At 40.2% G+C, this 13,052-nt stretch overlaps 1 protein-coding gene across 1 annotated transcript in view; it reads left to right on the top strand.

Annotated features, from left to right (window-relative positions):
* Window positions 1–13,052, top strand: part of LOC117403026 (kinesin-like protein KIF26B) — a 189,288-nt gene that overhangs the window by 155,631 nt on the left and 20,605 nt on the right. The window contains exons 8-11 of the mRNA XM_059023479.1: window positions 351–613; window positions 2,051–2,234; window positions 6,114–6,273; window positions 9,047–9,209. Coding sequence (XP_058879462.1) covers window positions 351–613; window positions 2,051–2,234; window positions 6,114–6,273; window positions 9,047–9,209 — 770 coding nt within the window. The remainder of the gene's footprint in view (window positions 1–350; window positions 614–2,050; window positions 2,235–6,113; window positions 6,274–9,046; window positions 9,210–13,052) is intronic.

Here is a 13,052-nt window from a genome sequence, read left to right as displayed (position 1 = left end):
ATGAGATGAACATCATGTGTAAACTAGTCCGCTTATTTTAATTGTTTATATTATCAGTGATAACAGGATCAATTAAAATGAAGGAATTGCTAAATATTAACAAAACCTCTTCATTTTCACTATCCTAGAGTGAAAAATGTTTTTTTTTTGAAGATATAGTGACCTGTGGCATGTAATCTGGCTTCATTCATCGTTCCTCAGTAAAGAGTATGGTGCAGCTTCCCATTCATTTTCGGTCAGTGGCACCAAATAAAGCAGCAATTCAATGCACTATAAATCTGTATTGGAAAACGACACTCAGCTGCGGCCGTGATGTTGACTTAAAGTGCTTCCATTTCTCTGCCTGACAGGAAAGTCATACACCATGATGGGAAAAGATGACTCCATGCAGACCCTTGGAATCATCCCCTGCTCCATATCCTGGCTCTTCAAGCTGATAAACGAGAGGAAGGAGAAGACTGGCGCACGCTTCTCAGTCCGAGCCTCTGCTGTTGAGGTCTGGGGGAAAGACGAAAAGCTCAAGGACCTGCTGTCAGAGGTGGCTACAGGCAGTCTCCAGGACGGCCAGTCTCCAGGAGTCTACCTCTGTGAGGACCCCATCTGTGGCATGCAGGTAACCATGGATACATACTGGGTGTTTTTTAGATTTCAGCAAGCAAGGCAGCTTGGTGTTGTGGTGTTATAGAAGGTGTTATACACGTTTAACACACACATGCGCACTCAGGCACATAGCTACAATCAGCCACGTTGAGTGAAAGATACATTCAGTATGGAATGGAATCTAGTTATTTTAAACTCATTAAACTTAATTACCTCATGATTTTGTAAACATGAAATTAAATGGTATTGTAATTAACTAAAATGTTATTGTAATTAACCAAGATTCAGCATCATTAAACAATTTGTAGTAAACATTTTAAGAAGCTTGATGATCTTAATGTGTTGTACTGTGTACATGTTTATTGATTTAAGCATTGCATTTTCATACATTGTGATATTGGGTGATGTTAGCAGTGTAGAGCCTGTATGCAGATTAGATACTGCAGTGTGCTCTGAACCCTTCACATGCTGGAGCGTCTTGTACATCTTCTAGTCTTCGAATACCTGCTGCCCTTATTGTTTTAAGTGTTTTTGTTGAAGAGCCAATGGGCACACATTTACTACCACTGAAAAGCATATGGATGCCAGTTGGCATTCTAGGAACCTATAGCACTGATGCCCATGAGCACCAGGATCTTAAAGGTTAAATACAGAGAATAGTAAAGCTTCATCCAGGACCATGAAACAGCTGAGAGCTTTGTCTTAATTAGAGAGGAGTGTGCTCCCAAAGCATTTCTACCAAGAGACTGTCAGGATTTAACAGAACAGACCTATTGAATTGAAATCGAGCCAAGACTGAATGCGCTTTTTCACATGCTGAGGTCCCAATAGTGCAAGTGGTTAGCCTTATTCATTTTTGTGCCTGTAATACTTAATTATGTTGACCTACTATTTTTAAAGCTAGAAAGATAATTCATGAGGAGAATTCAATAGATCTGTTTAAGCCCTCTTTTTGCTGTAGCCGGTTTAATATGCTGACTTCGTAGCTACTCATTCAAATATCCTTCGTTGTTGACTGCATATTTTATTGTAAGTAACAAACGCAAGAGTACAAATAATACAGATGGGGATTAGAGGGGAATGCATTCTCTTTGCTGAATGGATGAATCCTGAGCAACAATTCTAGGCTCCTGAAAAGCAATGCTGACCTTGTGTAAAATTTAGTGGAGAGGTTTTCAGTCAATCCGCTTCCCTGCCTTAAGGACAGTCTTGTCTTGTGAAGCATCAAAGCATTATCACATACCCACTTTATATTAAACAGAGACACATTTCAGTGACCACAACCACAGAGGTACAGTAAGTGCTTTCCCCTGATCTTATACCTTACAGCAGGGGTGTCCAATCCCTGTCCTGGAGGGCCGTTCCACTCCAGCTGCTTTAATAATACATGGCCCCAAAGTGTCTGCACTTGTTCCAGATGCCTTCAACACAGTCTGCTCTTGCCAAACAGCTTCAGAACCAGAGTGAGCTCCGAGCCCCTACTGCGGAGAAGGCAGCTTTCTTCCTCGACGCCGCCATTGCCTCCCGCCGCAGCAGCAAGCCGGACTGCGACGAAGAGGAGCAGCGCAACTCCCACATGCTCTTCACCCTGCACGTCTACCAGTACCGCATGGACAAGAGCGGCAAGGGAGGCAGTAAGTCAGCCTGCCGTACTGGGGTCTCTATCCTTGTGGGAGTTGATATCGTGGCTTGTATATTACTGTAGATTTCTCACGGGGCTGCCGCGGCTCTGTGATAGCCTAGTAATGTAGGGATTTTGGGTTGTGATTTCAAAGATAATGTCTAGCAAATGCAGATGGAAAAAAAGATCTTAATGCATATTGTGATTTTCTGTTGAGCCCGTATTGATAAGTACACACTGATAAGTACACACTGATAAGTACACATTGATAAATACACACTGATGAGTACACATGGATACACACTGATAAGTACACATTGATAAGCACACACTGATAAGTAGACATTGATACACACTGATAAATACACACTGATAAATACACACTGATACACATTGATAAGTACACATTGATAAGTACACACTGATAAGGACACATTGATACACATTGATAAGTACACATTGATACACACTGATAAGTACACATTGATAAGTACACACTGATAAGGACTCATTGATACACATTGATAAGTACACATTGATACACACTGATAAGTACACATTGATAAGTACACACTGATAAGGACACATTGATACACATTGATAAGTACACATTGATACACACTGATAAGTACACATTGATAAGTACACACTGATAAGGACACATTGATAAGTACACATTGATAAATACACACTGATGAGTACACATGGATACACACTGATAAGTACACATTGATAAGCACACACTGATAAGTAGACATTGATACACACTGATAAATACACACTGATAAGTACACACTGATACACATTGATAAGTACACATTGATAAGTACACACTGATAAGGACACATTGATACACATTGATAAGTACACATTGATACACACTGATAAGTACACATTGATAAGTACACACTGATAAGGACTCATTGATACACATTGATAAGTACACATTGATACACACTGATAAGTACACATTGATAAGTACACACTGATAAGGACACATTGATACACATTGATAAGTACACATTGATACACACTGATAAGTACACATTGATAAGTACACACTGATAAGGACACATTGATACACATTGATAAGTACACATTGATACACACTGATAAGTACACATTGATAAGTACACACTGGTAAGGACACATTGATACACACTGATAAGTACACATTGATAAGTACACACTGATGAGTACACATGGATACACACTGATAAGTACACATTGATACACACTGATAAGTACACATTGATAAGTACACACTGATAAGGACACACTGATACACACTGATAAGGACACATTGATACACATTGATAAGTACACATTGATACACACTGATAAGTACACATTGATAAGTACACACTGATAAGGACTCATTGATACACATTGATAAGTACACATTGATACACACTGATAAGTACACATTGATAAGTACACACTGATAAGGACTCATTGATACACATTGATAAGTACACATTGATACACACTGATAAGTACACATTGATAAGTACACACTGATAAGGACACATTGATACACATTGATAAGTACACATTGATACACACTGATAAGTACACATTGATAAGTACACACTGATAAGGACACATTGATAAGTACACATTGATAAATACACACTGATGAGTACACATGGATACACACTGATAAGTACACATTGATAAGCACACACTGATGAGTAGACATTGATACACACTGATAAATACACACTGATAAGTACACACTGATACACATTGATAAGTACACATTGATAAGTACACACTGATAAGGACACATTGATACACATTGATAAGTACACATTGATACACACTGATAAGTACACATTGATAAGTACACACTGATAAGGACTCATTGATACACATTGATAAGTACACATTGATACACACTGATAAGTACACATTGATAAGTACACACTGATAAGGACACATTGATACACATTGATAAGTACACATTGATACACACTGATAAGTACACATTGATAAGTACACACTGATAAGGACACATTGATACACATTGATAAGTACACATTGATACACACTGATAAGTACACACTGATAAGGACACATTGATACACATTGATAAGTACACACTGATAAGTACACATTTCTAAGTACACATTCATACACATTGATAAGTACACACTGATAAATACACATTATCTGATAAGTACACATTGATACACACTGATAAGTACACATTTCTAAGTACACACTGATAAGGTATCTGAGTCCAGTTAAACTCAGGTGTGACTACATAAGCTCAGGCTAAAAGCTGGAATGGTTCAAACTTCTGTGCAATGGAAGTACTGAATAATGCCATGTATATTTATTATAACATTAACTTTATTATAAAATTACTTATTTTAAGAAATCACCAATATCAGTATGTGTAAAATGAAATGGTTAAATATCAGCATACACATTTTTCTCTCAAACATGACGTACACTCAGTGTCACATAAAAGGGCTTCTCACACTGTACTGTAGGTGTTTCCATACTTTACTAGCAATGTGAGCTCTTTGAGGGTCATTGCACAGAAGCACACATTAATGAACGTGCTTGCAAAGTTAATTGAAAAATCCAAATCTGAGATAGAAGCAATCTGTAGTGCCCCCATTTGAAAATAGTACAGAAGCCCTGTTGCACTGAAACATTGTTAATGAATAAATTAAGTGATGGATGACAAAGCAAAAGCACATTGTTTTAATCAATATTGTCTTAAAGTACATTAAAATAAACATATCATAATCCAACACCTTCCTCTGTCACCAAGCAGCAACTAAATTGACAGCCTTTGACAAACAATCAATGAATCTACAATGAGGGCTCTCCAAAGAAACGGAAAGAATGTTGTCTCTCATTGTTAAAGAGTACAGTTGTGACCTGCCCTTGTCTTGTGCAGACATGTGACCCTGCTGCAGGGAGAGCAAGCTTATATAAGTTAGTGACTTTAAAGCATCCAATGAAGGTCATTATAGGGATGAGAGACACAGGACACAGAGCCATTGGCACTCTGGCCTGAAACATGATCTGCTTCTTACTGTAGGGTCATTCCAAGACAAATCACCCCAAAAAAGTTGGATTTTAAACCCTACTGTCTCCGATTTACAGCAAACTTGGTTCTTAGGGTTGTTTCAGGCAAACAAGCTCAAATTGACATTTTTAGATTGATCAGGTTTGTGCTACAGACTTCTGTGGGAGGTGTCATTTTCTAATGAAATACATTTGAAAGAAAAACAAAAGGAAGTTACACCTTGGGGTGAAACTCCAAAAATAGAAATCTAAAAAAATAGCAAGAAAAGGTCAAGGTCTTGGCTTTGTCTGTGCAAAATTTCAAGAAGTTAATGTTTTTGGTTTGCCTTGAAAAAAATCAAAACCTCAAAATCAAAACCAAACCTGGATTTGCAGTGCGGTTTCCAATAAAATAACAGCTCCCGTGAACCCCCCCACCCCATACCATCAACCACATTTTTACTTCTCTATAACTTTTGGATGTTTTGGTTCAGTTTATGTGCGGGCATCACATTAGGAAACAATGGAGGATGTTCTGTGAATCAGGCTGAGTAACAGGGCATTGCGTCCTGACTTACTGAACCCGGGTCAAGGAATTCCACACGACTTGCTCATGACATGTGTGCATCAGTGTATCTGGGCGTTTGGGTGATCCTTGCACTTGCACCAGCCTGCAACAAGCATGCTAATGCAAATGCTGATATATGAAGTTCATCTACATACAGTAGCTTGACCGAGATTCACAGGATGAGCTCCTCTTAAATGTGGATGGAGAGAAGCCTAAGCACTGTGAGGTGTGAACCATGAAGGAAGACTTACCCCATTCTACCCCTCCCTCTCTCTCTTTTATCTCCCTCCGCGGTAGTGTCTGGGGGGCGCAGCCGCCTGCACCTCATCGACCTGGGCAGCTGTGTGAAGGCGCTGGGCAAGAGCCGGGACAGTGGGGCTGGACTGTGCCTGTCACTGTCAGCACTGGGGAATGTGATCCTCGCCCTCGTCAATGGCAGCAAGCACATCCCATACAAGTAAGGGCTCCACGTGGCATTCTCTTCTTCTAAAGGCTGTGTCTCTCCGTCCCAGCAGGGCTTACACCACGACTGTGGAGAAAAAAACATGCAAATACAATCGTGAAGCATCTAGTTTTACAATGAACAAGAAAGAGATTCTTTCTGGTTTTCGATTAGGAAAGTCAGTTTTATGAAGGAATAATATTATTCCACAAAAGGATAAAGTAGCACTGTATGAACGACACAACTGTTATCTTGTTAATTCATTAAGCAGGCTTACACATTACTAGGAATTGTGGACAGGATAGTGGACACATTCTGTATGTCTGAGTGTGAATGAAATCACAACAACAGGATACCTAAAAGCTAAGATATGCTGTTGTTTTCCAAATATATAATAAATTAAGTTCAGATTACATAACTAACTTTGCTGCCATCAATATTAAGCTTTACTGCAACAGTTCCTGTATGTGATATTGGACTACCCCTCTCTCTAATGTTGAACATAGGCACATTGCTATGGTTACATTCATTTCAGAATTCAGTATTTTGAAAGAGTGAAATTCACTCCACTCTCCGCCCCGTGGGAAAATATAATGTGTCACCATGCGGTTTTAATTTAAATGCAACACATTTACATGGGAAAACACAACTGCAAACACTCTGGAGAGCTCAACTGTAATGAATGTTTCAGGCCCATGTTATTGGAATTATATTGCTGCTGGCTGATAATATAAATGTGCACAATAAGGGTTTTGCATAAGTCACTGATCCTTGGTAAAATGGAATTACAGCTGATGCCAATGTCAGTAATCGCTGCCTCAGTCTAGAACTAAGTGAAATGCAATTAAATAATTTAAGCAAGTGGACAGTCTACAGGGATTGCTCTGCTGGCAGAGGAGCACGGCCTCTGTGAGGGAGGACGGCTGTTTATAGAGCTCAGCTTTTAAATGTATGTATGTATGTATGTATTTATTTGCATTTATATAGAGCTTTTTATACAGAAGTATCTCAAAGCACAGTACATAGTGAAAAAAATCAAACCACAATACATGTTACTCATCTACCACAATCATACCATTTAAATAACATATTCAAAGAGTACAATAAAAATATATATTCACATATACACACATAGATAAATATACTTATACACACATCCATCATGATAATAATAATAATAATAATAATAATAATAATAATAATAATAATAATAATAATAATAATAAAATTGACTTAAAAATGTCCCAGCTTCCCTGACAGACTCAGGCGGAGCATTCCACAATTTAGGAGCTTTACAAGAAAAAGCCCTCCCTCCCCTGGTGATTCCGTTGACCCTCGGAATAACCAGCAGCCCCGCATCCTGTGATCTCAGAGTGCGATTCTGAACATATGGGGTCAGTAACTCCTGCAAATAACTGGGTGCTAATTCATTCAGGGCTTTATATGTTAACAACAAAATCTTTAAATCAATTCTATACTCCACAGAAAGCCAGTGCAAATAAGCTAAAACACTGGTATTGTGTTCACTTTTCCTGGTTTTAGTCAGAATTCTATAACTGGTGTTCTGAGCTAACTTCAAAAACCAAAAAAGACTGAGAGAATCATAGAATGCAGCCATAATGTTACACACACTGTGTGAATGAGTGCTATATATACATTATTAGATTGACCATAAAATATTATAGGCTGTTTAATGAAGACAAGGATTAACAGACTTGTATACCCTATTGACATGTTTCCTGATATGAACATCTACAGGGAAGATACTGTGAACTAATGTGGGTCATTAAGTTCAAATCAGAAGGTTGTAATCAGCAGAGCTTTTAATGTAAGGCAGAAGAGCAATAATGTAAATCCACACTGCACAGCTCTGTGCTTTCTGTAATGCATCACTGCAGCCACCTCAAAAGCACAGATAAACACTTCAGAAAAGGGTCAGCAATATGAGATGAAGGGATAAGCTATAACTGCTTCAACAGTAATGTAAGCATATGTGTCTATCACAGGGAAACATCCTTAGCTGATAATATATTCTGAGGATTCATTTAGGACTAGTTGTGGTAAGAAAGAACCCCTGAATTAAAAGCACATACATTGGCATTTCATTTGTGTGCAAAGTCATATTTTATCAAGTGCAGCAACAGCTTTCTTACAAAAGTTCTTATTAAACTGTGAAAATGTCAGGCTGATATGGTGGGATATTAGGTTAAACCAAATTTCAGGTTGCTAAGCAACAATGTCAAGAACAAAACCCCATTATATAATTTGTGTGTCTGTGTGTCTATTGTCATTTTTTAATATTCTAACTGTGTACAAAACACTAGTAGTTAATATCCCAAGTAATATAAGTGGCCTATAGTTGTAAAAGCCAGGGAGATCTTAAGTTTTAAATCTCAAGGATGAGCCAGATTTAGCAGCTTACACTTGACTAGTCAAAGTCCTTCAAGGATAATGTATTGATATTCTATCACGGAATCACTGAAGAATTTATAATTATGAATATAAAAAATAGTTTTCGCTCCCCAATCACAGCTGTATAAATCTTGCTGTTTCCATAGTAACATGATTCATTGTCGCTGCCATAATAATTAACAACTCAAAAAGAGCCAAGGTGGCTGGTCCCAGCATGCAGCACGCAGGAAGGTGCAAGAAAACAAACAGAAATTCCAGAACGTTCATGTGCAAGGCAGGCAGCTGAAGTGATGTCACAGCTGCCCTCCACAAACCCCAAAGAGCTTCGACAAATTCAAATGGGGTTTTGAAACGTGGTTCTATTTCTTTGTGGCAGGGAGAGCAAGCTCACTATGCTGCTTCGTGAGTCTCTGGGAAACATGAACTGCCGCACTACCATGATTGCGCACATCTCAGCAATCGCAAGCAACTTCACAGAGACGCTTTCCACCATCCAGATTGCATCCCGAGTGCTGAGGATGAAGAAAAAGAAGACTAAGGTAAGTGTGCTGTCAAATTATTATTATTATTATTATTATTTATTTCTTAGCAGACGCCCTTATCCAGGGCGACTTACAATCGTAAGCAAATACATTTCAAGTGTTACAATACAAGTAATACAATAAGAGCAAGAAATACAATAACTTTTGATCAAGCAAAGTATAAGTGTGACAAACCACAATTCAATAATACAGCAGATAATAGTGATAGTTACATCAGGGTATGATTAAATAGTGATAGTTACATCAGGATATGATTAAATACAAAGTACTACAGGTTAAACACTTGACAGATTACAGTATTCTGAAGTACAGGATTAAATGCAGTAAAATAGGGGCAGATAAGAGCAAAATAAAGCACATTTACATGAAGGGTGATAGTGTCCCAGGATACAAACAGAGGAGTTCTACAGGTGCTCTTTGAAGAGGTGAGTCTTGAGGAGGCGCCGGAATGTGGTCAGGGACTGGGCAGTCCTGACATCTGTAGGAAGGTCATTCCACCACTGCGGAGCAAGGGTGGAGAAGGAGCGGGCTCTGGAGGCAGGGGAGCGTAGCGGAGGTAGAGCTAGTCTTCTAGTGCAGGCGGAGCGGAGAGGTCGAGTGGGGGTGTAGGGAGAGATGAGGGTCTGGAGGTAGCTGTGTGCAGTCTGGTCAAGGCATCTGTAGGCTAGTACAAGAGTCTTGAACTGGATGCGAGCGGTGATCGGGAGCCAGTGGAGCAAGCGGAGTGGTGGAGTAGCGTGGGCGAAGCGAGGCAGAGAGAACACCAGGCGGGCAGCAGAGTTCTGGATGAGCTGGAGCGGACGGGTGGCGGATGCAGGGAGGCCAGCCAGGAGGGAGTTGCAGTAGTCTAGGCGGGAGAGTACCAGGGCCTGGACCAGGAGCTGGGTAGCATAGTTGGTGAGGAAGGGTCGGATTCTTCGGATGTTGCTCAGGAAGAATCGGCAAGTGCATGCCAGAGTGGAGATGTGCTGGGAATAAGAGAGGCAGGGGTCCAGGGTGACTCCAAGGTTCTTAGCTGAGGAAGAGGGAGAGAGTGTGGTAGATTCCAGAGGAACAGAGATAGAGAGATTAGAGGAGGGGGAGGAGGAGGGAAAGAAAAGGAGGTCAGATTTAGAGAGGTTGAGTTTGAGGTGATGCGAGTGCATCCAGGAGGAAATAGCAGACAGACAGGTAGAGATACGGGAGGAGATGGTGGAGTCAGAGGTGGGGAAGGAGAGGAAAATCTGAGCATCATCAGCATAGAAAAGGTATGAGAAACCATAGGATGCGATGAGGGGGCCCAGGGAGTGGGTGTAGAGAGAGAACAGGAGAGGACCCAAGACTGACCCTTGGGGGACTCCAGTTAAGAGTGGGTGAGGTGTGGAGGTTGCTCCACGCCAGGTTACCTGGTAAGTGCGGTTGGAGAGGTAGGAGGAGAACCAGGCCAGAGCAGTGCCTGAGATCCCCAGGTCAGCAAGAGATGATAGTAGAATAGAGTGATCAACAGTGTCAATGGCAGCAGAGAGGTCGAGGAAAATTAGGACAGAGGAGATAGAGGCAGCTCGGGCACACTTAAGTGAGTTGGTGACAGACAGGAGGGCGGTTTCAGTGGAGTGGGCAGAGCGGAAGCCAGATTGGAGAGGGTCAAGCAGAGAGTGGTTGGACAGGAAAGCAGAGAGCTGGCGGTGTACAGTCCGCTCGAAGGTTTTGGAGAGGAAGGGTAGGAGGGAGACAGGACGGAAATTATATATATATATATATATATATATATATATATATATATATATATATACAGACGTGCTCAAATTTGTTGGTACCCCTCCACAAAAAACAAAGAATGCACAATTGTCTCTGAAATAACTTGAAACTGACAAAAGTAATTGGCATCCACCATTGTTTATTCCATATTTAATAGAAATCAGACTTTGCTTTTGATTTTTTATTCAACATAATATTATAAATAAGAAAACAAATGAAAATGGCATGGACGAAAATGATGGGACCCTTAACCTAATATTTTGTTGCACAACTTTTAGAGGCAATCACTGCAATCAAACGTTTCTGTAGCTCTCAATGAGACTTCTGCACCTGTTAACAGGTAGTTTGGCCCACTCTTCCTGAGCAAACTGCTCCAGCTGTCTCAGGTTTGATGGGTGCCTTCTCCAGACTGCAAGTTTCAGCTCTTTCCATAGATGTTCGATAGGATTCAGATCAGGACTCATAGAAGGCCACTTCAGAATAGTCCAATGTTTTGTTCTTATCCATTCTTGGGTGCTTTTAGCTGTGTGTTTTGGGTCATTATCCTGTTGGAGGACCCATGACCTGTGACTGAGACAGAGCTTTCTGACACTGGGCAGTACGTTTCGCTCCAGAATGCCTTGATAGTCTTGAGATTTCACTGTGCCCTGCACAGATTCAAGGCACCCTGTGCCAGGCGCAGCAAAGCAGCCCCAAAACATAACCGAGCCTCCTCCATGTTTCACTGTAGGTAAGGTGTTCTTTTCTTTGAAAGCTTCATTTTTTCGTCTGTGAACATAGAGCTGATGTGACTTGCCAAAAAGCTCCAGTTTTGACTCATCTGTCCAAAGGACATTCTCCCAGGAGGATTGTGGCTTGTCAATATGCATGTTAGCAAATTCCAGTCAGACTTTTTTATGTTTTTCTTTCAAAAGTGGAGTCCTCCTGGGTCTTCTTCCATGGAGCCCACTTTCGCTCAAAAAGCGACGGATGGTGCGATCAGAAACTGACGTACCTTCACCTTGGAGTTCAGCTTGTATCTCTTTGGCAGTTATCCTTGGTTCTTTTTCTACCATTCGCACTATCCATCTGTTCAATCTGGGGTCGATTTTCCTCTTGCGACCACGCCCAGGGAGGTTGGCTACAGTTCCATGGACCTTAAACTTCTTAATAATATTTGCAACTGTTGTCACAGGAACATCAAGCTGCTTGGAGATGGTCTTGTAGCCTTTACCTTTACCATGCTTGTCTATTATTTTCTTTCTGATCTCCTCAGACAACTCTCTCCTTTGCTTTCTCTGGTCCATGTTCAGTGTGGTGCACACAATGATACCAAACAGCATAGTGACTACTTTTCTCCATTTAAATAGGCTGAATGACTGATTACAAGATTGGAGACATGTGTGATACTAATTAAAGAAACTAATTAGTTTGAAATATCACTATAATCCAATTATTTATTATCTTTTCTAAGGGGTACCAACAAATGTGTCCAGGCCATTTTAGAATATCTTTGTAGAATAAGCAATAATTCATCTTTTTTCACAGCTTCTTTGCTTTATTCTATGACATACCAAAGGCATGCAAGTATACATGATAAAATAGCTTTTAAATTCATCACTTTTCAGGAGGAATGAAGCATTATTTCAATGAGCTGTAAGGGTACCAACAAATCTGAGCACGTCTGTATATATATATACTCTAAGCACACTCTTAAACTCAGGGGAGACATTCAGGTGGACATAAAGATGTTTTGGACTCCTGTAAGTGGATCGTTCGTGTACTAGGCTTGCAACGTATCCAGATGACTTTTAACCCTTAGCGGTCCATTTATTCAGCACGTGTCAGGCGCGTCAGGTCCAATTTATTTTCACACGCACAGTTTATTGTAGACGCGCTGTTTAAAAGTATTTTTTTCACAGTAAAACAGGTTTAAAAGGCACTGCATATCAACAGGACACTCAGTACTGCATCTCCAGCCCCGCCCCACCCCTTGTTCGCTATATTTTTCAAATGCCTCTTAATAATAGTACATACCAATAAATCATCTCTTGATCACTTGTTTTATCACCAAACTCTTCAATAATGCGATCCAAGTTGTTATTTTATTACTATAACATCTAA

The sequence above is a fragment of the Acipenser ruthenus genome, chromosome 5 (genome assembly GCF_902713425.1).
Source record: "Acipenser ruthenus chromosome 5, fAciRut3.2 maternal haplotype, whole genome shotgun sequence".
In the NCBI taxonomy this organism is placed as follows: Eukaryota; Metazoa; Chordata; class Actinopteri; order Acipenseriformes; family Acipenseridae; genus Acipenser; species Acipenser ruthenus.
The sequence above is the reverse complement of the archived record's forward strand: the minus strand, read 5'-3'. Positions and strand labels throughout refer to the sequence as shown.